Source organism: Euwallacea similis, chromosome 28 (genome assembly GCF_039881205.1).
Source record: "Euwallacea similis isolate ESF13 chromosome 28, ESF131.1, whole genome shotgun sequence".
In the NCBI taxonomy this organism is placed as follows: domain Eukaryota; kingdom Metazoa; phylum Arthropoda; class Insecta; order Coleoptera; family Curculionidae; genus Euwallacea; species Euwallacea similis.
The window spans coordinates 1097675-1119550 of NC_089636.1; the positions used below are offsets into that span (position 1 = coordinate 1097675).

Here is a 21876-nt window from a genome sequence, read left to right on the forward strand (position 1 = left end):
ACGTTCATACTAATCACACATTGGATGTTTTATTTTAGGGGACACACTCTATAACTCCAATCAAAAATCTAATAAAAACTCAAAAATCACCAGAGAAATGCAGCTTTACAATATCGGTTTACCTACTTTCCGGTACATACAGAGTGATTCCATCGACAACTTTTTTTCTTTTTTCTTTTTTGGCCCTGTATTTCTAGGTCTTTTGGATTAAGATGTCCTGAGTTGAGTTACAACTTGGGCAATTTTGAGCGTCGATATCTCGGAAACTTTGGCCAATTCACTTAAAAAACAACGAATTAATGTAACCCGAACTAATTTAGTTGCAGAAATAAGCGGAACAATTCATCGCTGAAAAAACTCCAAAAAAAAACAAACATGAATGCATTTATAAACTGTTTATTGCTAATTAAATGAACAAGGGAATACATTTTTCATTAAACGAAAAAGTCCCCAATTAAAATACAGCAATAAAATTTCAATAATAAAATTTATATGATACAAATAATGCGGTGCTACTTTGTATGTTCCATTTGCTACGTATGACAGTTCATCTTAAAAGCATTAAAGCGCCGCATAAACAACTACAGAGTGGTTAAAAAAAATTACAACCCACGAGATTAATTATTTTTGACATATAACATGAGTAGAATCTAACAGAAGTGTTAATAGTAGTTGGTCAGTTCTTCTGTGCGAAAACACGTTTTTTACGCCCACAAATGTAGGAGTAAAATTGTACTTTAAGCCGGGAGATGCCGTAGGGCGTAAAGATGTCTTCTTATGTTGGCAAATGAAACAGCAAAATCATATTATATGTTAAGCTGGAACATGTCCCAAAGCGAAAAAATACCATTTTACTAAACAAAAGTTTACCTTGGGACGTACAAAAAATTCTTTTAAAGCTCGTCGATATAAAATTTGGAAAATTCAACTCACGTGCGATGCAATTATTTCTGAATCACTTCTGTTTTTAGAATATAGTCCTATTGTGGCTATTAAATATATGAACTCAACAATGTTTTTTAACAAAAGCGACATCATAACTAGTATATACCACAACATAACTAGTATATACTATAGTATGTTGATATACCTAGTACTGTAAAACAGTTAAGATTAAGTGAGTATAACACCTTCAGGATTTAATTGTAGCTGATTTTAGATTAACCTTCTTCCTGTCCAGTGAAACAAGGGAAATTTGAATAGCGATAGAGAATCGTATAGAGGCTTTAGCGTGGCTCTACAAAAAGTCACTATTATCTTAGTATGAAATTTGTATACTTGCTGTAAGCGGGATAGCAAGGTTCAACTTCTTTAGTATAATAAATATGCCCCTTAAGAAGCTCACCCTCATTTATTATACTTACCTTATTGTGTAACATGGTTTTGAATGAAATGAAAACTTACCCTATTAAACATTTACACACTTGGACTTTAAGTAATTACATACATAGCTGACTTTTGCATTGTTACACTTAGGAGTATACTTAGAAATACGCTACTTTTAATAACGATTCAGTATGACTTACATCGAATCTAAACAATAAATTACCATTATTTTTCAAAGCTTTCAAGTGAAACACGTAAGCCATCACGATGTTTGTTTTCTGCTCTAAGACCAAAAATTATTATGTCATAACATTAAATGGTGTCTAATAATAATAATATTAATAATAAAGATATAAATTCGCTCTTACAATTAACGAGGATGTATAATATACTTAAAGAGATAAAAACTTTATTAATTAAATAATTTTTGGGAGTATTTTTTAAGGATTACTCGAGCTTCTCTCCTTTTTTCCCGATGGGTACTGCTGCTTTAACCCTGTAAAATAAAAAAAATCCTACAGTTTCTAAAATTCGTCTTGATTTGATACATAAAACTAATATAAAACACTTTAAGCATCACATACGCAAATTTAATCAATAAATGGACCCCTAGATCACTAGATTTGACGTCACTTGATTATTTTCTATGAGGTCACTTAAAAGATAAAATGTTTGCCATTCCGTAAACATAGCCTTAATTAAAAGTTTATCGCTCACTGTGTATATTACTGCAAGTAACAGAACGGTAGAACGTTTAAAATTTCTCAACTTTTGTAATTCAATCCACTGTTATCCGATTTGCGCAAGTTGGAAGTTAACTTTCCAAGTGCAAGTTAACTTTAAATTGATTCACCTCGTATAATATAATATTACAATGAACTGTGATCAGTTTTCGGCATCGAAAAACTTCCAATTAGTACTTTAAATTCAGACATTGTAAAAACTTACTTTTCAGTGATTTCAGCAATCTTCACTCTTACGATCTCGAGATTAGCATCAATTTGAGCTTGGTTTGCTTGGTAGATCTTCGGAAGGGTGAACAAAGCAGCCCAGGCTGATGAGATAAACCAATGATTTAAGATATTTAAATGCAGTGCAGGTCTTGGAATAAACCTACCTATGATGACCAAACTCATCCCATTGAACCATGATCCTAAATAAGTGAGAACCCACAACAGAACTCCGAACTTGACCGAATCCACCAAGTCCTCCACCAGGAACAATCTCCTGAGCTCGACGAGGGCTGCATTCAAATGGGCAGTAGCCACTCTGCAGAAGTCTTGTACTTTTTCTTGAGGCAAAGCCACGTCAACGTCTAAGTATTCTCTGAAATTGATTTTATCCAGACATCGGTCAGCAAAAATCCAAATATTGAAACCAATAACTTACTTGAATGGATGGCCATCTCCAGTCTTCTGAATGGCTTGAATGATGTTTTTGTAAATCCTAAAGGCAGTGGTTCCAATTAAGGTAAATAGGGACAAATAGGCGATGACGCTGATGAGGGAAAAGTAGGTGAGGGCGAGGAGAATTATGAGGACTCCTGCGAAGATCGGTGCTGATTGTTTCGGGTCTCTCCAGTAAATCAGATTCTCCACTGAAATAGATGAGTTTAGTTGTTTGTAAAATGTCGATTCTTAATGAAAATTTGTCAGTTGTACAGAGCATAGAGGCTAAATTGAACACGATTGCTTGTTCAGGTTAGTTAATTATTGATAGTCAATACCCAAATCACCACTGGTACTCTTGATCAAAGAATTTGTTCATTTTGGCTATTCAATCATTTTGGAGAACAACTATGACCTACTTAGCTGAGATTTTCCTCCGATGTTGTATAGACCATAGAGGCCCCTAGATCACCAGATTTGACGCCACTTTATTATTTTCAATGAGGTCACTTAAAAAATAAGGCGTTGTATTTTTGAAAAAAATAGCCGATTGAAAAAATGTGGAGAGAACAATAAAAGAAGAATACTTCTAAAATATTAGAAAATGTTAGTGACATGCAGGTTTTATTACAATATAGGCCATTGTTAAGCAATCCAGGGAGACACTTAGATACGTAATTAAAGGAAAGTAAGTTTGTGTTAAAAATATGGTTTAAAAAGTAAGTGAGAGTGAGGGAGATGATGAGGACTCCTACAAGAATCGGTATCTATTGTTTCAGGTGTGTCCAGTAAATGAAATTCTTCACTAGGTAGGTGAATTTAGTGGTTTATAGAATGTTGATTCTTAACAAAAATTTGTCAGTTATGTTATACAGAGCAAAGGGACTAAATTTAGCTCGGCTGTTAGTTAGTCACGACTTCAAATCACTGAATATTAAAATCTACGAAAGATAACCTACTTTGAAGCTTTTAGGTCAATACCTTCCTGGGATTGTCCTAAAGCCAGGAATATACACAAACTCAAAATTAGTAGTTTTACTTTCACTTGAAAAATATCCGCTATTAAGGCCCGACACGTCTTACACGCTCAGTTTAATTTTAGAAAATGCATCAGACACTTTGGGACGCACAAACTATCGACTTACGGTTCAGTCCATCAGTGGGAACAAACTGGAATATTTTATCCATAATTAAACAGGGATTTAAACGAGTACCTCGAATTGCCTTAAATTTAATTGAATAGATTCGCACACATATTTTCAGACCTAAACTCTCACACTGAGACAAGGTCTATCTTTTTGGCAACCGGCCGTGTCCTATTCCGTTCTATATCCGTAACTATTATAGCTGTAGGTCCCGTTTGTCGTTGAGGATGCAACTAAATTGATGATTAATGCTCATTTGCCTAATTTAAATACCAATAGGTGTTTGGAGCTAATAAAATAGTGTCCGTAAGGGTTGGGCAGTTATAATCAGAGGGGCTGTATTTTCCTCTTTTTCCTGACCCATCTAGTCAAATTCTAACGAGACGATTTAAATAATTGAAAACAGCCTTAATAAAATTTCTGCCATGAAAGGAATGAAACTTGACGAATAAATTAAAGTCAGTGCTTCGCAAATGAAACCGAATATTTTTGTACCATGGAAAACGCTAAGTACTATTTATATATTTGCTCCTTACCACTTTCTATTTCAGTTTGCAGATGAGATTTAGACAATGGATAATGCGCTGGAACAGAGATACATTAAAGTGGGAATTGAGGCCAATTCAAGGCGCATTTCGTTCAAGAATGAAGTCACGGTGTCAAGGTTCAAACCAATTGGAAATTGCGACTATTGAAAAAGTGCAATTTTGTAAACGCATATTGAAAATCGGAATCCCGATTCAACTCCGAAATGAGATCCCGCCGGTCCAGGAGCCAAGGGGGAACCCCGGCTCCCAAGCCCAACAGGAAAGAATAAAAAATTCAACAATATACAACTCACACATATGTTTAAAACCATGTTCAGCTTTTGGCTCTGTCTTTACCTTAGCTTTTATTTTTAAGTTGTTCTTTTATGTTTATGAAGTTTTGAGGTATTTAATTGCTATAAATTAAAATCTAAGACACTCTCGATAGAATTTTAGAAAATTCTGGAATTGTATGTGGATAAAATGGTGACGGAAAAGTAAGATAGCCATAAAATGTCCGTTGGACTTGAGGGGACAAAAAATGTTGTTGTTCTATATGTCAGTGATCAACAGTTTTGAGAGTGGATGGGTGTCTTTAGGGGCTTCTTAGTAGCCTTAAATTCCTCAAAATTACATCTGGAATCTTCGAAATCTGGACGCTCTATTAACTTATTTATACAGATCTAAGGTAAGTGAAAAACTTACCTTTAGGATTTAATAATTTCTTATTGAACCAGACGTCTGGAAGAAAAAAAATATATTAATTTTGTCCGTATGAATTCATGTACGTGACTTACTAGATTTACTCTACAGGCTATTTTTTTAAGTGTGTTCGCTATTGCTATCTCCAAAACGACGGGAGCTACAAGGTGCGTTAAAGGAATTAAAAGTTGTCTTGTGTAGTTTATTAAAGAAATTTGCGATAGAAAAATAGGACAATTGCTTGAAATTTCAATCTCATTCATATAGTAGCTCTCACCGTTTCAGAGATAGTAACTATGCGCATAACTAAAAGAAAATACCTGCTATACAGGATGTCCCACTGTGATGGAATATTAGACATTTTTTGAGAATAATTTGGTTCCTGAAAAATGTTTAATGTTTCTTCAAATGTAGGACATCCTGTGTAGTTAAATCATTTTCATTGAATAATAGAATAGTTTATTAAACATAACAGATTTTATGTTATATTGGTCACTGAATTGCAGTATCAAACTTACTTGGACATATCATGCTACATAAAACAGATTTTTTAGCTGGTTCTTCCGCTTGCGACGAATCCACAATATTCGTCTGCAGACTTCCTGAAGCAGGAGCAGTCTTTAGCTCTGTTTCCACACCATCGATAACATTATCCACGATTTCGTTTGCCACTTTCTGTAAATCTTCCGCCATGTTATTGCAATACTGAGCACCTACCGCTAGTTAAATTCTGGATGAATTTCACACTTGACACTATGTCAACCGGAATAGCAAATATCCAGTTTCTAGGATAATGTTTGAGGCCAGTTATATTACTTTTTATTATTTCGATAAATTGTTCTTTGAAATCTGGCTGGATCAGCGCATTAAATCGCTTTCTGGATCACTGGCAGGAATGCGCTCGCGCCAAAATACGGCACAATCGATAGAGGAACGTGTGCATGTTAGAGGAAAATTATGATATTCATTGAAAAGAGGCAGATCGTCCGATTGTGTAGGAGAAATAAGGTAATAAAATGTTATCAGTTTGAGCCATAGAGGCCATTTTTTCGGAATTATGTCTCTGACTTATATAGAGTGTTTTTTAAATGGTCCATACAAAATCTTGCTACAAATGCCTAAGGTTGAAATATGATTGAACCCAATCCTGGATCGCATTTCTGATATTACACAGGGCGTCCCCTAAACAGTCTGTACAAAATCCTTATTTTTCTAAATCTGTCAAATCCCATTTTTTTGGGCATAATGTCTTTCGAGATTTATTATGCTATTCATATACTATTCATATTCAATTTCTTCTTTGACTTATCTACGATACTCAATTGGAATCTATGGAATACCCACAAAGTAGGTTTGCTTGTAAATTTCCGTTTTGTAATTTGATTACATTATACATTAAAAAATATGCAAGCAAATCTGAGCGTTTTTATAAAAAATTACATTCACAATTTTATTGAATCTCCCTGTATATGTATACTTTATGAACGGACTGTATATATATGTACTTACACCAAGAACTGGTGCTAGTGTTTATTTGAGAATTTGATTCTGCACTGAAAGGTTTAAAAGATCTAAAATATATCTAAAATCACCTAAAACAAAAGTTGGAGAATGTCAGTGTCAAAAATCTAATAGCAAATGTCATTGCTTTTGAAAATATAAATAAAAAATACTTATTTCTTGTTTATTTTTCTAATAATAATTTAATTTCTCTTCAAACCCAAAAATGGTTAATTTACAAGGAGACCCTTCGAAGGAAGAAGAGCCTTTCGGTCTAGGCTGTGCCTTGGATTACTTCTCTGAATACGAAGATGTATTACAAATGATTGATAACCTCAAAACTCTGGTGGAAGCCGCTCGCTCGGAACAAGAGAAGGCATATGAAAAATTTTCCTTCATTCTCAGCCAATATATCGAACAGCCCCATTTGCTGGACAGCCACATTGATTCTATATTGGAAAAGTTCATTAGTATAGTGAGAAACAACGAGAATTCCCTCTATCTAAAGCATGTAGCATTCAATTATATGTTTGCGCTTGTCAATGTTCGGGGGTATAAAGATATTGTAAAGCACCTGCCTCATGAAGTAGCCGATTTTGAGCCAGTGCTCTGTTTCTTAGAGGAACAGGATCCTCGTGATTCTGACACTTGGACAACTCGGTATATTCTGCTTTTATGGCTATCAATAATCATTATGATTCCTTTTGATCTGTCACGCTTTGATGGTTTTCATGAGAGTGAAACAGGCAAGAGGTCTGTCATGGATAGAGTTTTAGGTGTGATCAAAATGTATGCAATTGTTCCTGATAAATGCAGAGATGCAGCTGCCTTTTTGTCTTATAAATTCATAAATCGGTAAGTGTTTTATTAATGTGCTTTTTTTTTAAATTAATTGGTTTTTATATATTTCTTCCAAGGAATGATGTGAAAGAGAAACATCTTGTACCATTTTTTGATTGGGTCAGGGAGCAAAGCTTAGCACAAGAAAGCAATGTTTTTGTCAAGTATGGTGCCTTAGCTTGCATTGCCATGATTATTAAACATGGCAAAAGAGAGGATATTTTACCACATGCTCAGAAGCTGCTAGCATGGATAATTGATTCAGAATTTAAGGATAGCTCTGGAACTAGTGTTCAGAAACTTGTATATAAAATAGTTCAGAGAATTGGTAAGTTAAATTAAGATGAAAATAGGGATTTTAGTCCAATTTCACATTGCATAAAGAACACATTCACTCAAGTTCTTATTGAATTGAAGGCTTGACTTTCTTGCCTCCACAAATTGCATCATGGAGGTATCAAAGAGGCAATCGTTCCTTGGCAGCAAACCTGAATGCAGCTGGAGATTTGTCTTTAAATATAGAGGGTAATCATAGTGTTGACAGGCCAGAAGAAGTTGTAGATGTTCCAGATGAGGTTGAGGAAGTAATTGATCAACTCATACAGGGATTAAGATGTGCTGATGGTGTTGTTAGGTAAGATAAGTATTTGTATATGCAAGATAAGTTGTTGTGTAATAATGCAAAAGGGAACATATAAATTTTGAGGACTATCTCAGCTTATCTACTAACTTCCAGTTTAAACTGTTCATCCTGTATATTTATATCATTACCAGGCAAAACAATATGTCACTTTCAGATGGTCAGCCGCCAAAGGAGTTGGCAGAGTTACAGCTCGTCTACCTAAAGAATTGGCTGATGAGGTTGTAGGGTCTGTTTTGGAATTATTAGGACCTCGAGAAAATGATGCTGCCTGGCATGGTGGCTGTATTGCCTTGGCTGAATTAGGTATAATATTATAAAATCTCCTCTGCAAAAAAAAAATTGATAAACTAAATAGTTTGAATTTATTTATATAGGAAGACGAGGTCTTCTTCTTCGAGAAAGGTTACCCCAAGTGGTACCTTTAATTTTAAAAGCCCTAGTTTATGACGAACCAAAGGGCTATTCTTCAGTGGGGTCTCATATTAGAGACGCCGCTTGTTATGTTTGCTGGTCATTCGCACGCGCCTATGAACCTAAAGACTTGGCTCCTTACGTCTGCGATCTTGCCAGCACGTTACTAATTGTGACATGTTTTGATAAAGAGGTGAGAGTTGAGTTTGGGAAGATTTTCGCTGTTTAGCTCTCGAGTTTGTAGATAAATTGCCGAAGAGCCGCATCAGCGGCTTTTCAGGAAAATGTTGGCAGACAAGGCACCTTCCCTCATGGAATTGACATCCTGACTACTGCCGACTTTTACGCTGTGAGTGTCCGCAATAATTCATATTTAAGCATCAGCATTTTTATCGCGCAATTCGAAGAATATGCTATTCCGTTAATTGACCATTTGGTGGCCAGGAAAGTCGATCATTGGGATTGTTCTATCAGGGAGCTTACTGCAAAGGCTTTGCATAACCTTACGTCGCAGGTAAAATTAGTTATTAAGATGTTGGGGAACTTTTCTAGGTTTTTGTGTCATTGTGTAGGCTCCTCATTATTTGATCGAGAAAGTACTACCCAAGCTCTTTGAGAAAACTGAGAGTATAGATTTAAATTGCCGGCATGGGGCTGTTATTGCAGTTGGTCAAATTGTTTATGCTCTCTCCGTCTTAGGAAATAGTTCTGAGTTCCAATTAACAGATGTTTTACTGGAGAAAGTAAAGAACTTAATACCAAAATTCCGAGATCATTTGTATTTTCGTGGGTTGGGCGGAGAACTAATGAAACAGGCTTGTGCTGATTTCATAGAAAAATGTTCTTTGTCTAAGCTGCCATATCACAGTGATGTGGTTATTGGTATTGTATCATTCCTAAACTGGAAAGACCATTTTCTATTAAATTAATATAACTATAAAATTTAAAAAAAAACATTTTTGGTTATCGTAGTTTTGGTGTAGATGTAGGAAATGGTTTTTTTATAACAATTATGTATTTGTTGACAATTATAAGCTAAAGTACATAATTTTAGATTACTGGCTGGCACTATTAAACGAGTCACTGTCTTACGAAGTAGCCAACATCCGTGTGGTCGCAGTTACCGCCCTTCCAGTTCTCCTAAGCGAATATTATGTGTCTCCAGACAAATCTGATGTTAACACACTTTTAGTGAGAAATTATGTAGCAGAAATGTCTATGGAAGTCAAACAGTCGTCAAGAATGGGGCATGCTTTGGCTTTGGGGTCCCTGCCGAAACATATTCTGCATCCTAACTTTCGACTTGTGGTCGATTCTTTGATAGATTGCACAAAGATTTCAACGGCCACTGCGAAATGGGCGGAGAGCAGGAGAGATGGCATTAAAGCATTGACTGCGATTCTGTCCACAATGGCAGATGAGATTGGAAATGGTAAGATAAGTTGCTTTTGCAAAAAAGAAAAACAAAAAAAGCCTCAAGCTGTTGCCATCCCGTCACAACCCCTATTAAAAATTACAGATTTTAATGAAGACTACATCACAAAAATCTACAATACCTTCTTTCAAGGATTAAAAGATTATACTCAAGACAAAAGAGGCGATATTGGCGCATGGGTCAGGGAGGCTTGCGTTACAGGTTTACAGGTACTGATCTTCAATCGACCTTTAGTTATTGCTATATTAAATAATTACAACCGATTTAGATGTTGACGCTCCTGCTTTCTGAACGCTGCCCTCATTTGTTAATTTCTGACCTGATGAATAAAGTTCTCTCACAAATAGCTCAGCAAGCAGTAGAGAAAATTGACCGTACGAGAGCTCTCGCTGGCAAAGTTTTTTATAGCTTTATTTATAAGTAAGACTGCCTTCATATCTTAAGCAGTGCAATATGTGATTAATTCTAGCAATCCCCGAGTACCTAACATTGAACACTACGATCAACTGTCTCTAATATTCCCTAAAGAAGAATGTAATATTTTAAACTGGAACTCTGCAGGATCGACATTTCCAAAGTTCGTTCAACTTCTACAGTTCCCTCCCTACACCTATAATGTTTTACTAGGGCTGATATGTAGTGTTGGGGGATTGACGGAATCATTGGTGAGATATTTCATGCATAAATACCGCTATACATTACTTGGTATATTTTAGGTGAAAAGTTCTGGTCATTCGCTGTTTGATTATCTCAAAGATCAGGAACTATTGAAAGGGTCTCAGGAAATTAAACGGATTTGTGAAACCATTATTGGAATATTCGTAGATAATCAGAAGCAGGATCGAATAACCGTACCTTTATTTAGATTCTTAGATAAACTTTTCGATTCAGGCTGCATAACGTCCATTATAAGCGATTCCAGCTGCGATTTTGCTAAGCGAATCTTAAAGTTAGTTCAATTGGAAATTTCTGGGTGTAAAGACATCTATAAGTTAATAGATGGTATAAACGTTTTGTGTCAGTTTATTCAGGTGGGTTAAGTGATAACTTATGTTAAAATTTGTGGAAAGAGAATTTTCCGCTCCATCTCCCCTAATTGTATAAAATTATTTCCGCAGATTTCTGGTGAAATATGCCACACAGCATTGGTCCAAATAAGCATTTTGCTGTGTCATCGTCAGGCCTATGTGAGACGTTCTACCGCAGCAAAACTGTATGAATCTCTGTTGGTCACTGGTGACAGTAGCAGTATTCCTCAAGAAAATATGGATGAAATATTACAGGTTATAAGCGACACTAATTGGGAGGGTGCAATGGAAGAAGTTAAAGTCACGCGAAACAGTTTGTGTCAATTGATGGGGGTGCGGCTGCCCACTGTTGTTAAAAAGAAAGCTTTGTAGGCACAAAATATATTTTTAGACGCGGTTTCGTGTCGGTTATATAAGTATGAGAAAAATAAAGTATGTGTTTGACCTAACCGCACTTTGTTTTCAGTTAAAAAAACGCTTAATATTTGACTGAGAGTAATATTATTAAGGTTTGAATTAACTGTGGGATGATTTACCATCATTCCTTGGTTAAAAGAATCTGTATTTTATAATTAATCTTTAGAAAAACGTACGTGTAGTACTTTTTCACCGCTTTGTAATTGAATTTTCCCTCGAATTGTCCGTAATTTGACGACTGTGATATGACCTGTTAATGCGAAAGAAATGCTAAAAATATAATCTACACCTTACACCTTATTTATATGGATAACTTTTAATGAAATAGTACCCTTAAAGGAATAACTGTAAAGTGCATATTCTACAATGTAATTTTTATCTGGTAACCTTTCTATTTATAAGTTTTTGTTTAATAAAATTTTTACACCTGTAAATTTTTTTATATTAAAATATTTCGAAAGAAAATTTGAAAATTTTGGTTTTGGAATAACTAAAAAAACAAAAATAATTTTGTGGATGTGTTTGCACCGTGAAACCATTCCCTTGAATGCCCAACTTTTCTCTCCAAGTTTTTAACCAAGTCTGTATCTATTACCATTTTTGAGACCCCCATGCTAGATATTCTTATCTGGGGTACACCATATGTTACTACAGTGTGACCAAGATCGTAAAACCATTCCCTTAAATGCACAGATTTTTTTTGAAACAATGTACATTATTTCGTGTCTTGTATCGATTTTTAGACCGATGGACTGTGCGTTTACAAAAGACTATTGTTTTGTATGTTTCGAAGCTATAATATTTCTTAGATGAATTAGTTGAGTGTCAGCGCGGCAACAAGCGAGATATTTGATATATGGAATAAAATAATAATCGGGTGTTGTTTTGTTTCAAAAACTCGTGAGACATGTCACTAATCTTGCTGACATTTAATGGCTAGTATGAGTATTAGTGTTACTGTCACTTAGTTCACAGACATGCGCACATCAATCATTGTATTATCAGTTCATGTACCACCGGTAGCCCCCATCGTCGTGAACGCGTTAAGACTGTTAAAAAATCACAATTTTTTTCTCCATTTAATAACATTGTTGATATTTCATACCCTAAACATTTCGAAGATAGTAATAGTTGATACACCTAAAGAAAAAACACCCTACATATAGCGCATTCATTTTCAAATGAATGGCTCTTAATTATCAAGATTTGTAATGTTGTTATTTAAGTAATTTTGGATAATTTTTTTAAGATAAATAAATACAAGTTTCTAAGAAACAATATCCTATATTTCATATATACAAAATCAAATTCGTATAGTAGTACTAACACCTAAACTTTAACTGCTGGATGATCGTAAAGGTACTTTCTAATCAAAGTGGGAACTACCTCAACTAAGCAGTAACTAAATTAGTCAATTCTTAGAAATTGGTTTAAAAATGTTTAGACAATGTTTACAAATCAGTCCTTATTAAGTATATTGACAAGAAGTGTCTTGTGAGCTAAAAGTTCAAGTGAGAAATAGATCTTCGAATTTAAATTTAATTCATAGACCAAAACTGTTAAGGGACACTGTTATTTTTATTTACAAAAACTGCTCGCTGCACTTCAACTGCTTGAACATGATAGGAGTTACATGATATAAATAAAAATATGAAAAATATATACTTAACTGAACAACCTGTCTTCGAGGACTATGTAAATATATAGGTACAGAAATTTAACAATATATGGGAACCTGAAAATGTTGTGTGAGGTATAAAAATGAGGCATTAATCTTGAGAAATTAATGCTTGGATTACAGATATTAATACTGCAACATATTTGCATCACTGAAAATGCTCTTGAAGTATCTACTATTGCTATACAATTACATTATTATGTTTGGTAGAAACTGCATGTATTCCATTGACAACCACACCACTTACTGTGTTCATCTTTCTGTTTGCAAAGCTTAAGCATACATAATTGACCAGAGCTTGAAGAGGGAACATACTGAAGGTTCATGCTCTGATCATTTGTTATAGAGAACTTGGAAGCACAATCAACAAATAGCACAGTGAGTGTTCCCAGTGGTCAATAGGCAATAAACAAATCTCATTGAGCACTCCAAGTATTTCAGATTGTAAAAATGAACACAGTAACTATTGAGTTTTTATTTATTGATATGTTGTCATATGGTACAGTCCAGAAACTAAGAATTGACTATGAGGGATTGCATATTACTTGATATCTATTTAATTGAATGGAATAACAAAACCTATGATGTCATGGTCAATGCTTATTTCCATAGGCCATAGTCACTTTTTAGAGTAAGAGTGAAAACTCTTCCTGCAGTAATCGAAATGACTTGTATAGCAATGTCCAATTTGATGCAGTACTTAACCTGATTAAAATGAGGTAAACTGTGGTTGTTCAAATTACAGAGCAAAAAACAGATAGATTGTTAAGCAACAAAGTCCAGAGGCCTGTTGAACCCACCTTTTCGATTCATGTATTGTCTATACTTTCTCTTGAGAATAACGTGCACTCCACCCACGTCGTTCCCTTCTACTTTTTTACCTTTAGTGGTATCAAAATTACAAAAGCCCATCATTCTCATCATTTCCTGTTCTTCTTCGCTTTTTCCCACCAAGTCCGCTGCTGAAACTGAAGGTCTCTCTGAGATGGAATTATGCCCTTTGTTCCTGCCTATGGATCGGGATCGGGATCTGCTTCTTGACAGAGAGACTCGTCGTCTTTCGTGAGAATGACGTCTCCTTTCCCTATCCCTTTCTCGCGACCTATCCCTAGACCTTTTCCTTCTGTGTCGTTCCTTGTCTCTATCCCGTTCTCTGTCCCTTTCTTTATCCCGTCTTCTCCCAGATCCATAAGGAGACCTCGACCTACTACGACGGCCCATTGATGATAGCTGGAAAAAAAACAAGAGGTTTTTCACGTTAGGAAATTTTTAAAAACTGAGAAAAATTTAGTATTTTTACCTATGATTTTTTCCAGGTTTTTATAACGACAACAACAACATGAACATGAAGGCGGACATGTTAAAAATAACGTCAAAAAGAAATGTCGATTTTAGTTGCGATTTTTTACGCCGAGCGCTAGCGTCTGCTTTGTAAAAATGGACCAAAATAGATCTTCTGTGCGGCTGCATAGAGGCGAAAATCCTCTGGTGAGACCTCTAGCGCGGCATTGCCAGTGGACCATGTTTCTCCCCATCAACAAATCAACCTTTCAGACAAAAATCAGTTTTTTTTTTTTTTAAGGCTCATAAGGTTAATAAATTTTATTCCCCCCATTTTTAGCGCAAAAAGGGTGAAAGGCAATATTAAAAGAAACTGTAAAAATTGAAAACTGCCACGAAAAAATCCTGTATATAGGGAAACGTGGCAATGCTGTCTTAAAAAATTTCCACCTAATTGGGCGCCTGCGCCTTCCCGTGTTCATGGGCGTTTGAAAATGTCAAAAATCAAAAGGAGGTGCAAAAGGGATCTGTCTATCGAGTGTCGGTGTTGTTCAGACGCATTTTTATCATTTCAAACCGAGATTTTCTTAAATTCTGTTAACTGTACATAGAGTTTATACTGATTTCTATCGTTTCCATCGAATAACCCGGTCCAAACGTGGTTCAGCGACGTTAATGGGGCGTAGTTAATCGTCGCCTCAGTGACATTGTGTGTTGTTAACTTTTTCGGTTGTGCCGCCCTATAATTGCTTAACGGGGCTTTGTGGGTGATTCACATTGAACGGATACAGTTCAGACCAAAACCGAACGGTAAGATCATTTTCCGAGATTCCATGAGTTTCTGAAACATTTTGCTTTTCCTGAATTAATTTATTCGTATATCTTGCATGTTTATTGATAACCGCTACTTATGTTTTCTGTGGATGGCATTAATTGACGTCAGGGTGTGTCGGCCGAGTATTCATGATTATTTATACTCCCTCCGAGTTCCATTTATTCGGTTCCAGATAAAAATCATTTGATATTTATGTAATATTTATAAGATTTCATTTTAGATCCTTGTTTTAATGCATGGTCCAAATGTTGCTGCTTCGACTGTAGGCGGCGGTTGTTGCATTGAAGATTGAGCAAAAAGAGAATTACTGACTAAATCACCAACCTTCAGTTCTCTTCAAATCACCAGCCCTCACTCCCTCTCGGTTGATAAGATATCTTGCCATGTGATAAGTTTTTTCTCTCCCAGCCTCAGGATAATTTACAAAGGTTTAAAATTTTGTGTGTGTTATTCTACACTTTGCTCACTGCTATCAACGAACAGTTTTCAATACTGGATGTTTTTTCTTTGAGTGAATACATGCTTTGATACTCAATGGGCAGCCAACCTTGATTTCCTGACTTTTCTCAAATTTATCTTTAGTGATATAGTAAAAGTATCCATCTACGTACCTATTTTTTCTAAGTCTTCTTTCATGGATTTGCAGATTTATAAAGCGCATAACACAAGGGTTTATAGTTCGAGTGGGCCCATACCTTCACTCTAATGAAAAACATTTTTATACCTTTTATTGTCGTTTATCACTCATTTTCCTAACTTCACAAGGGCACATTACTTTCTCATATGTTTAGAATTATTTTGAAGTCAATTGAGAAGGAGATTGAGCAACTAAGGGCTAAACTATTAAAATCATGCTACATTTACCAGGAGAACATCAATTTACATTGATCAATTTACATTAATTTACATTGATGTTCTCTTGGTAATGATATACACTCTACTTCAGTTTGCCAGCCCATTTCCCTCTATGTCAGAAAGTTAGTAGCCTAAGTAGCTCTCAAGAAACTACTTAGTTACTGGAGAGCTTTTTTTTAGGAATAAAACCAATAAATCATTGATCCATCCGTCTTCTGCCCATATGACGCCCCCTCGCTCCCATCGCCCAGCGTGATGAATAGTACTGCCTCAGGTACTGCACTTAATATGCGTGTAAATGTAAATGAGGCGTTGCAAAAATGAAAAGCTGTACCTTTATGTATCTCCTATCCGGTCGTCATGTCACCCATACCTACACCATAAAGCGGACATCGACCGAATCGTTAATTCTTAGTACTTAACTAGCTGTAAACTTCTACCGGAGTACTCCTATATTGCAGTTATGTACATAAAATCACCTTCATTGGTCGATTTCATAAGGCAACTTTGGGCGTTTTTGTTTTGTGTAATTAACACGGTAAATATAAACTTATTACTTCATCCAACAGCTTTCGTCTTAAGAACGAAATCATGTAACAAATTTATCATTTTTCAGTCAAGACCCGAGTCAAAAGCTTTCCCTTGTTATTAGGAGTCTTGAATCCACCCGGAATTCACATTAAGATAATATTGATCAGTAAAGTCTAAACGATTAATTGTCTTCAGAAACTTGATAATACATGTTTAATATTAATATCTGCCTGGATATCTGAAGGTTTTCAGGCCCGTTTTGATGAAAAATCCTCACGTTAAATACAGTATAAACGCTCCCATTCCAGTTCTTTGTTATCAAGCTCGTATTATAACGGATGACCTCATCTTGTTTCCAATGCAAAAGGTTGTTTATTTATTACACAGCATTCAGGTCCTCTCCGTTTCTTTTGCATTAGTGTTTAGAGATAGAATGCACATGTGCTCTATGGATAAAGGTCTCTTTAAGTGAAGTATGCAGATATACAGAAAAGTGTTTGCTATTATCGAGTTATTACTAATACAGAGTGTGAGTTCTAGTGTAAACTCGTACACTCTTCATTTCCACTATTACTACTAACACTACTAATATCTTAATATCATTGATTCATGTGATTTATCGATGTTTTAATGTAGACTAAATAACCTGTAATCATTAAAAAAGAAACCTCGCAGTAGTTGGTCAACTCATTTCGATTGAAATATACTGAAATTGCAATTTTTTAAAATTGCCGCCAAACATTCAAATTGCAGATGATTTTCATATTGAGTGTTCTCTGAAACATGTTTAAGTAGAGTGTATTTGCCTCTCTTCCTTTCGCACGCTTTTAGAAAAGGACGGGAATAAATGAAGGAATGGCAGGATGTGCTGAGATTTATTTATTTTTCTTTCATAATACTAAGTTCCAAAATGGCTGCGAAGAACTTTTTTTGCGGTATTTATATGATTTTTCATCGTTTTTAAAGTGAAGTTTAAGTGCGTTTGAGACCAAAATGCGTGAAAACAGTGCGTAACACGTGTGTTTACCTTTTGAGAGCTGTCCCCCCTTCTAAGTTGGGCAAAGATCCCGAGGAACTTTTCGCAAATTGAGTCATTGTTGACACCACTTTACAATGCAATTTATAACGTGTTTCAGGAGCTTTTTTTGTCGAAATTGCTCAAAAAATGAGCTTTATTAAACGTACTACCTGCAGAAATGTATTACGCATTCATTGTTCTCAAATTATTTTACTTAATTTACTAAAAACAACTTTCAAAAAGAAAGTATAGCAGTTCGTATTTTGTAGCCCAAAAAGGCCCTTTTGCAGCCCAAAGGTCGTCAAGAAAAGATATGATAAATTCTTGTTTTGTAAATAACCTTGTGTGAGCTATTTGTGAAATATTTATTGGTGAATTTCAATATTTGATTTTGCTTCTAATCATTTAAATTTAAGACCTGCAGTTGAGCCATATACTGAGCGTATTCTTAAAAATATTTGAGTAAAGCCATGAGTAAAAGTTTTTCGGCGTGTTTAAAGTGCAGTTTATGTGCATTTGGGACTAAAATGCGTAAAACAGTGTGTAGAATATTTTGCACGTGTTTTAAGATAGTACTGTTAAGTCGCCTAAAATCCTAAGGAACTTTTTTGCAATATTGTACACTACAATTTATTAAGGTTTTCACGAGCTTCTTTTACTTTCAAAATTCTTTAAAAGAAAACAGTGTCCAAGCCTCCAAACCTTGACCATTCACTTATTTTCCTTAAACCATTTTACATATCCGGTGAAAAATGACCAAAAGAAACTTACAACTTGTTATAGGCTTATTTACTTACTTGTTACAGGCTATTAAATATTTAAGTTGTGTTTATATCCATGTAGATATTCCTTATAAGAACCACTTGCTTTACATTGAGTGTTCCGGTTTAATGTAATCTAGTAAAAAGCAAATTACAAATTTGGTTTTTTAGTATATGCAGATAATTCTCACTTAAAGGTTCTTACCTCGCTTTTTACCTTATATTAAAAACTCTATGTGGTGAGCATTCAGGATAAATCAAAGATGCAGTCAGATTTATCCGCCAAGGTGTGCTATCTTGTCTTGCAAGGTTGAATATATTTTGAAATCTTATCTAACTTTCTTATCGACATTGTTGGAAAATAATTGTTTCAAAGACTCTAATGGTACATGTATTTACTTTAATGATAAAGATATTAATGACGTGTGCAAATATGATTACAGTCCAGGATACATGAGAACCATAAAACCGCTATTTTTCCTACTAATGATGTTTACAGAGAACTTGGTAAACAATAAACTTGAAAGAAACAACCATTTTAGAGGTGATACTAACATTACTTGCTTAAGCAGTAGTTTGTCTCTAACCCACACTCAACCTGCACAGCCTATTTACTGTCATAGGTCGTCTTTCTAGGTTTGGACGACAGAGGACCACGGATGCCACTGCAAACCTAGTAGCATGCTCTAAGACTCTGTTGAATCTTCATCTTCCATCTTATTCGAAATGTCAGCCAGTAATTTAAAAATGCTCAGCGAAGAAAGTCTGACCAGGCAGCCTGATGAGGTGTTTGACATTATTTGTAAGCTAGGCGAGGGCGCCTATGGTAGTGTATATAAAGCATTGCATAAAGAGTCTGATAGTGTTGTGGCAATTAAACAAGTCCCTTTAGACACAGACTTGCATGAGATCATCAAAGAGATTTCAATAATGCAGCAGTGTGATAGTCCTTATGTCGTCAGGTATTACGGTAGTTATTTCAAGAACACAGATCTCTGGATTATAATGGAATATTGTGGAGCGGGCAGTGTCTCTGACATTATCCGTTTGAGAAAGAAGACTTTAACTGAATGCGAAATTGCTACTATTTTATCTGATGCACTCAAAGGCCTGGAATATCTACATGCCAATAGGAAGATCCATCGAGACATTAAAGCTGGAAATATTTTGCTAAACACTGATGGTCACGCTAAACTAGCCGACTTTGGGGTCGCTGGTCAGCTAACAGAAACCATTTCAAAAAGGAACACAGTTATTGGATCTCCGTTTTGGATGGCTCCAGAGATTATTCTGGAAATTGGTTATGACTGTGTGGCTGACATTTGGAGCATTGGTATTACAGCCCTCGAAATGGCTGAAGGAAAGCCGCCTTATGCAGATATTCATCCAATGAGGGCTGTCTTCATGATCCCTACAAAACCACCCCCATCATTTCGCGATCCAGATTGTTGGAGTGCAGAGTTCATAGACTTCGTTAGTGTGTGTCTTGTTAAGAATCCTTGCGATAGGGCTTCAGCCACAGATCTTATTCAACACGTATTTTTACAGAAGTCTGGTGGAGCCCAGGCGTTAACTCAAATGATTGCTGAGGCATGCGAAATCAGAAAAAATCAGAACTATAGCAGGGTAATCATGCACGGCCAAAATAAGCCAGCAACAACTGAGGCAGACTCTGAAGCCACTCTTGTACCCAACAAGAATAATAGTCAAAGTGCCACTATGGTAACAATTCAGTCTGATCTAGGCACGATGGTGGTTATCAATAGTGATGATGAAGATGGGGAGAAAACTATGAAATCCGAGGAAACCAAGAAATACAAGCCATGGTTTTTGGAGCACTTCAACCAAGCTGAGTCAGAGCATGAAGCTCAGAAAGGTGCTGTTGCAAGCACTAGTGGGCTTGCACTGGCTGCTGGAGGAAATGTAGCTCCACAGAAGTCCCAAGACAGCGAACCTTTAGATGTAAAGCTGCAGAGAATTAAGCCTGTAAACACGGATTTTAGCTTCTTGAAAAACTTGAGCTATGAGGAGTTGAAGGAGAGATTTGACTTACTGGATGCTGCAATGGAGAAGGAGATTGAGGAGTTGCAGACCCATTACATATTGAAAAAGCAGCCGGTGGAGAATGTGATTCATAATAAGAGAGAGAGGAATAGGAATTTTTGAGTTGTGTGTTGCTAATTTGTTAATTGTATTATGGATAATGACTCTGTGACGTTAACTAGTTTAGTTGGAAGTTTGATATGGATTATTAATAAACTCGTTTTCTGAAATTATGAGTTTTATTTACTTATTTTGTGAAGAATATGAAATAAGAGTAAGGACGTCGTATTTTCTTGGTCGAATATTATAATATACAGGGGGAGCCCAATATCCTAAAATTGTGTAGGTGGCCGATAGAGAAAAAATTAAAGAACTAAAAAAAGATTAAAATGCAAAGATATTTTTATTCTATTTTATGTGTGTGTGTGCTATTTTATAACTAGAGACTATTTTAATTCATACAATGAGTCCCAAATTACATGGTATTGGGGCTTTAGACATTAAAATATATATAAATAATTTTAAAATTATTTGATTTAAATAATAAATTTAAAATAATTGTTATATTAACACGATAATTTTGCCTTGGGTGCACCTATTGGTAAATTCTTTTCTTTAATTTTTAGGGTATTCCAGAATCGATGATTTTACGGGGTACTTTAGTAATTATTGAAGTTAGAGACATACGGTTTTCTGAGTCCTGTGCTCAATTTTTACGAAACGACTGTTTAGAGTGACAACAAAGACGTTTCCATCTTGGTTTCGTAAATACGGGATGTTTAAAAACGCTGCTATAAGGTACCACCCTCGGTATTTAATTTTTTCAACAAAATATCGTGAAAAGAAAAACGAGCTTTGATAGAGTTTATGCCATGAAATATATATATATATATATATATATATATATATATATATATATATCGTCATAATTGATTTTTTTATGAAATCGCGAATAAACTCATAGGAGTCCGAGGAGCTGTTAAATGGACACCCTGTATATGCTTATTTCAATTACGAAACTTTTCTAAAACTGAGATTACTTCTGATGGCGTTATCATAATTCTATTTTAATTGAAGATTAATTATTTGCGGAATTACTTGTAAGGATTTTTGTTTTTTAAAATTGTTATTAAAACCAGATAAATAAATTGGTTACCAAACATGGAAATGCATTCGTGATCCTCTTGCTTCTCCGAATCATTGTACATGTTTATTTTAGAAGGGAGAATTTTATGATCACAAAAATATTTGGTCTGCCAAAGAAATTAGGATTGTAATAATTGGAAATGAAAACTGAAAATCACGATCTCTGGACCATGACTTCACAAGTGTCAAATGGAAGCGACCTGCATGACTTCTCCTGCCATAATTTAACTTGTCAAGCCATAACCTAACTGACCTAGTATGTCATATGTCATCTCATAATCAAATTATGTCTCCTGTCAAAATCCTCATTTTCAAGTCATAACCCGAATGACCTTGTATATCATGTGTCGTGTCATAACTTAATTA

General features: G+C 35.3%; 5 protein-coding genes and 1 pseudogene across 8 annotated transcripts in view; 3 read left to right on the forward strand and 3 right to left on the reverse strand.

Annotated features, from left to right (window-relative positions):
• MED28 (mediator complex subunit 28) overlaps positions 1 to 21876 on the reverse strand; it is a 71258-nt gene that overhangs the window by 16547 nt on the left and 32835 nt on the right. The window lies entirely within an intron of this gene.
• LOC136417388 (reticulon-1-A-like) lies at positions 383 to 5977 on the reverse strand. Of its 3 annotated transcripts, XM_066403058.1 has the most exons (6): positions 5607 to 5977; positions 5092 to 5127; positions 2716 to 2923; positions 2444 to 2652; positions 2275 to 2380; positions 383 to 1822 (listed from the first exon to the last, which is right to left on the reverse strand). In XM_066403058.1, exons 1-6 carry the CDS (start codon positions 5779 to 5781, stop codon positions 1774 to 1776), a joined length of 783 nt encoding a protein of 260 aa, XP_066259155.1. In that variant the 5' UTR covers positions 5782 to 5977; the 3' UTR covers positions 383 to 1773. The 3 variants fall into 3 exon arrangements, with proteins under 3 accessions (XP_066259155.1, XP_066259156.1, XP_066259157.1); XM_066403059.1 differs by lacking the exons at positions 5092 to 5127; positions 5607 to 5977 and adding an exon at positions 3860 to 4058; XM_066403060.1 differs by lacking the exons at positions 5092 to 5127; positions 5607 to 5977 and adding an exon at positions 3674 to 4054.
• TBCD (tubulin folding cofactor D) lies at positions 6757 to 11796 on the forward strand. The gene is made up of 13 exons (XM_066403177.1): positions 6757 to 7443; positions 7506 to 7756; positions 7846 to 8062; positions 8226 to 8374; positions 8446 to 8675; positions 8727 to 8996; positions 9055 to 9364; positions 9537 to 9914; positions 10002 to 10126; positions 10186 to 10337; positions 10387 to 10582; positions 10634 to 10948; positions 11036 to 11796. Exons 1-13 carry the CDS (start codon positions 6815 to 6817, stop codon positions 11315 to 11317), a joined length of 3504 nt encoding a protein of 1167 aa, XP_066259274.1. The 5' UTR covers positions 6757 to 6814; the 3' UTR covers positions 11318 to 11796.
• ytr (yantar) lies at positions 12627 to 14462 on the reverse strand. Its single transcript, XM_066403173.1, has 2 exons — positions 14341 to 14462; positions 12627 to 14270 (listed from the first exon to the last, which is right to left on the reverse strand). Exon 2 carries the CDS (start codon positions 14259 to 14261, stop codon positions 13806 to 13808), a length of 456 nt encoding a protein of 151 aa, XP_066259270.1. The 5' UTR covers positions 14262 to 14270; positions 14341 to 14462; the 3' UTR covers positions 12627 to 13805.
• The window catches only part of hts (adducin 1-like protein hts), a 28750-nt gene continuing 21683 nt past the window's right edge, over positions 14810 to 21876 (forward strand). For both annotated transcript variants that reach the window (XM_066403187.1, XM_066403188.1), the window contains exon 1: positions 14810 to 15131. The gene's annotated coding sequence lies outside the window, so the exon portion shown is untranslated. The remainder of the gene's footprint in view (positions 15132 to 21876) is intronic.
• LOC136417355 (serine/threonine-protein kinase 3 pseudogene) lies at positions 19048 to 20487 on the forward strand (annotated as a pseudogene).

Coding starts and splice junctions, on each gene's coding strand:
- LOC136417388 (XM_066403058.1), bottom strand. CDS start 5,781: ATGGCGGAAGATTTACAGAAAGTGGCAAACGAAATCGTGGATAATGTT. Junction 5,128..5,606: donor ATGTAGCATGATATGTCCAA/GTAAGTTTGATA, acceptor TTTTTCTTCCAG/ACGTCTGGTTCAATAAGAAA. Junction 1,823..2,274: donor ATTGCTGAAATCACTGAAAA/GTAAGTTTTTAC, acceptor TTTATTTTACAG/GGTTAAAGCAGCAGTACCCA.
- ytr (XM_066403173.1), bottom strand. CDS start 14,261: ATGGGCCGTCGTAGTAGGTCGAGGTCTCCTTATGGATCTGGGAGAAGA.
- TBCD (XM_066403177.1), top strand. CDS start 6,815: ATGGTTAATTTACAAGGAGACCCTTCGAAGGAAGAAGAGCCTTTCGGT. Junction 8,997..9,054: donor TGCATAACCTTACGTCGCAG/GTAAAATTAGTT, acceptor GTCATTGTGTAG/GCTCCTCATTATTTGATCGA. Junction 9,915..10,001: donor GGCAGATGAGATTGGAAATG/GTAAGATAAGTT, acceptor TAAAAATTACAG/ATTTTAATGAAGACTACATC.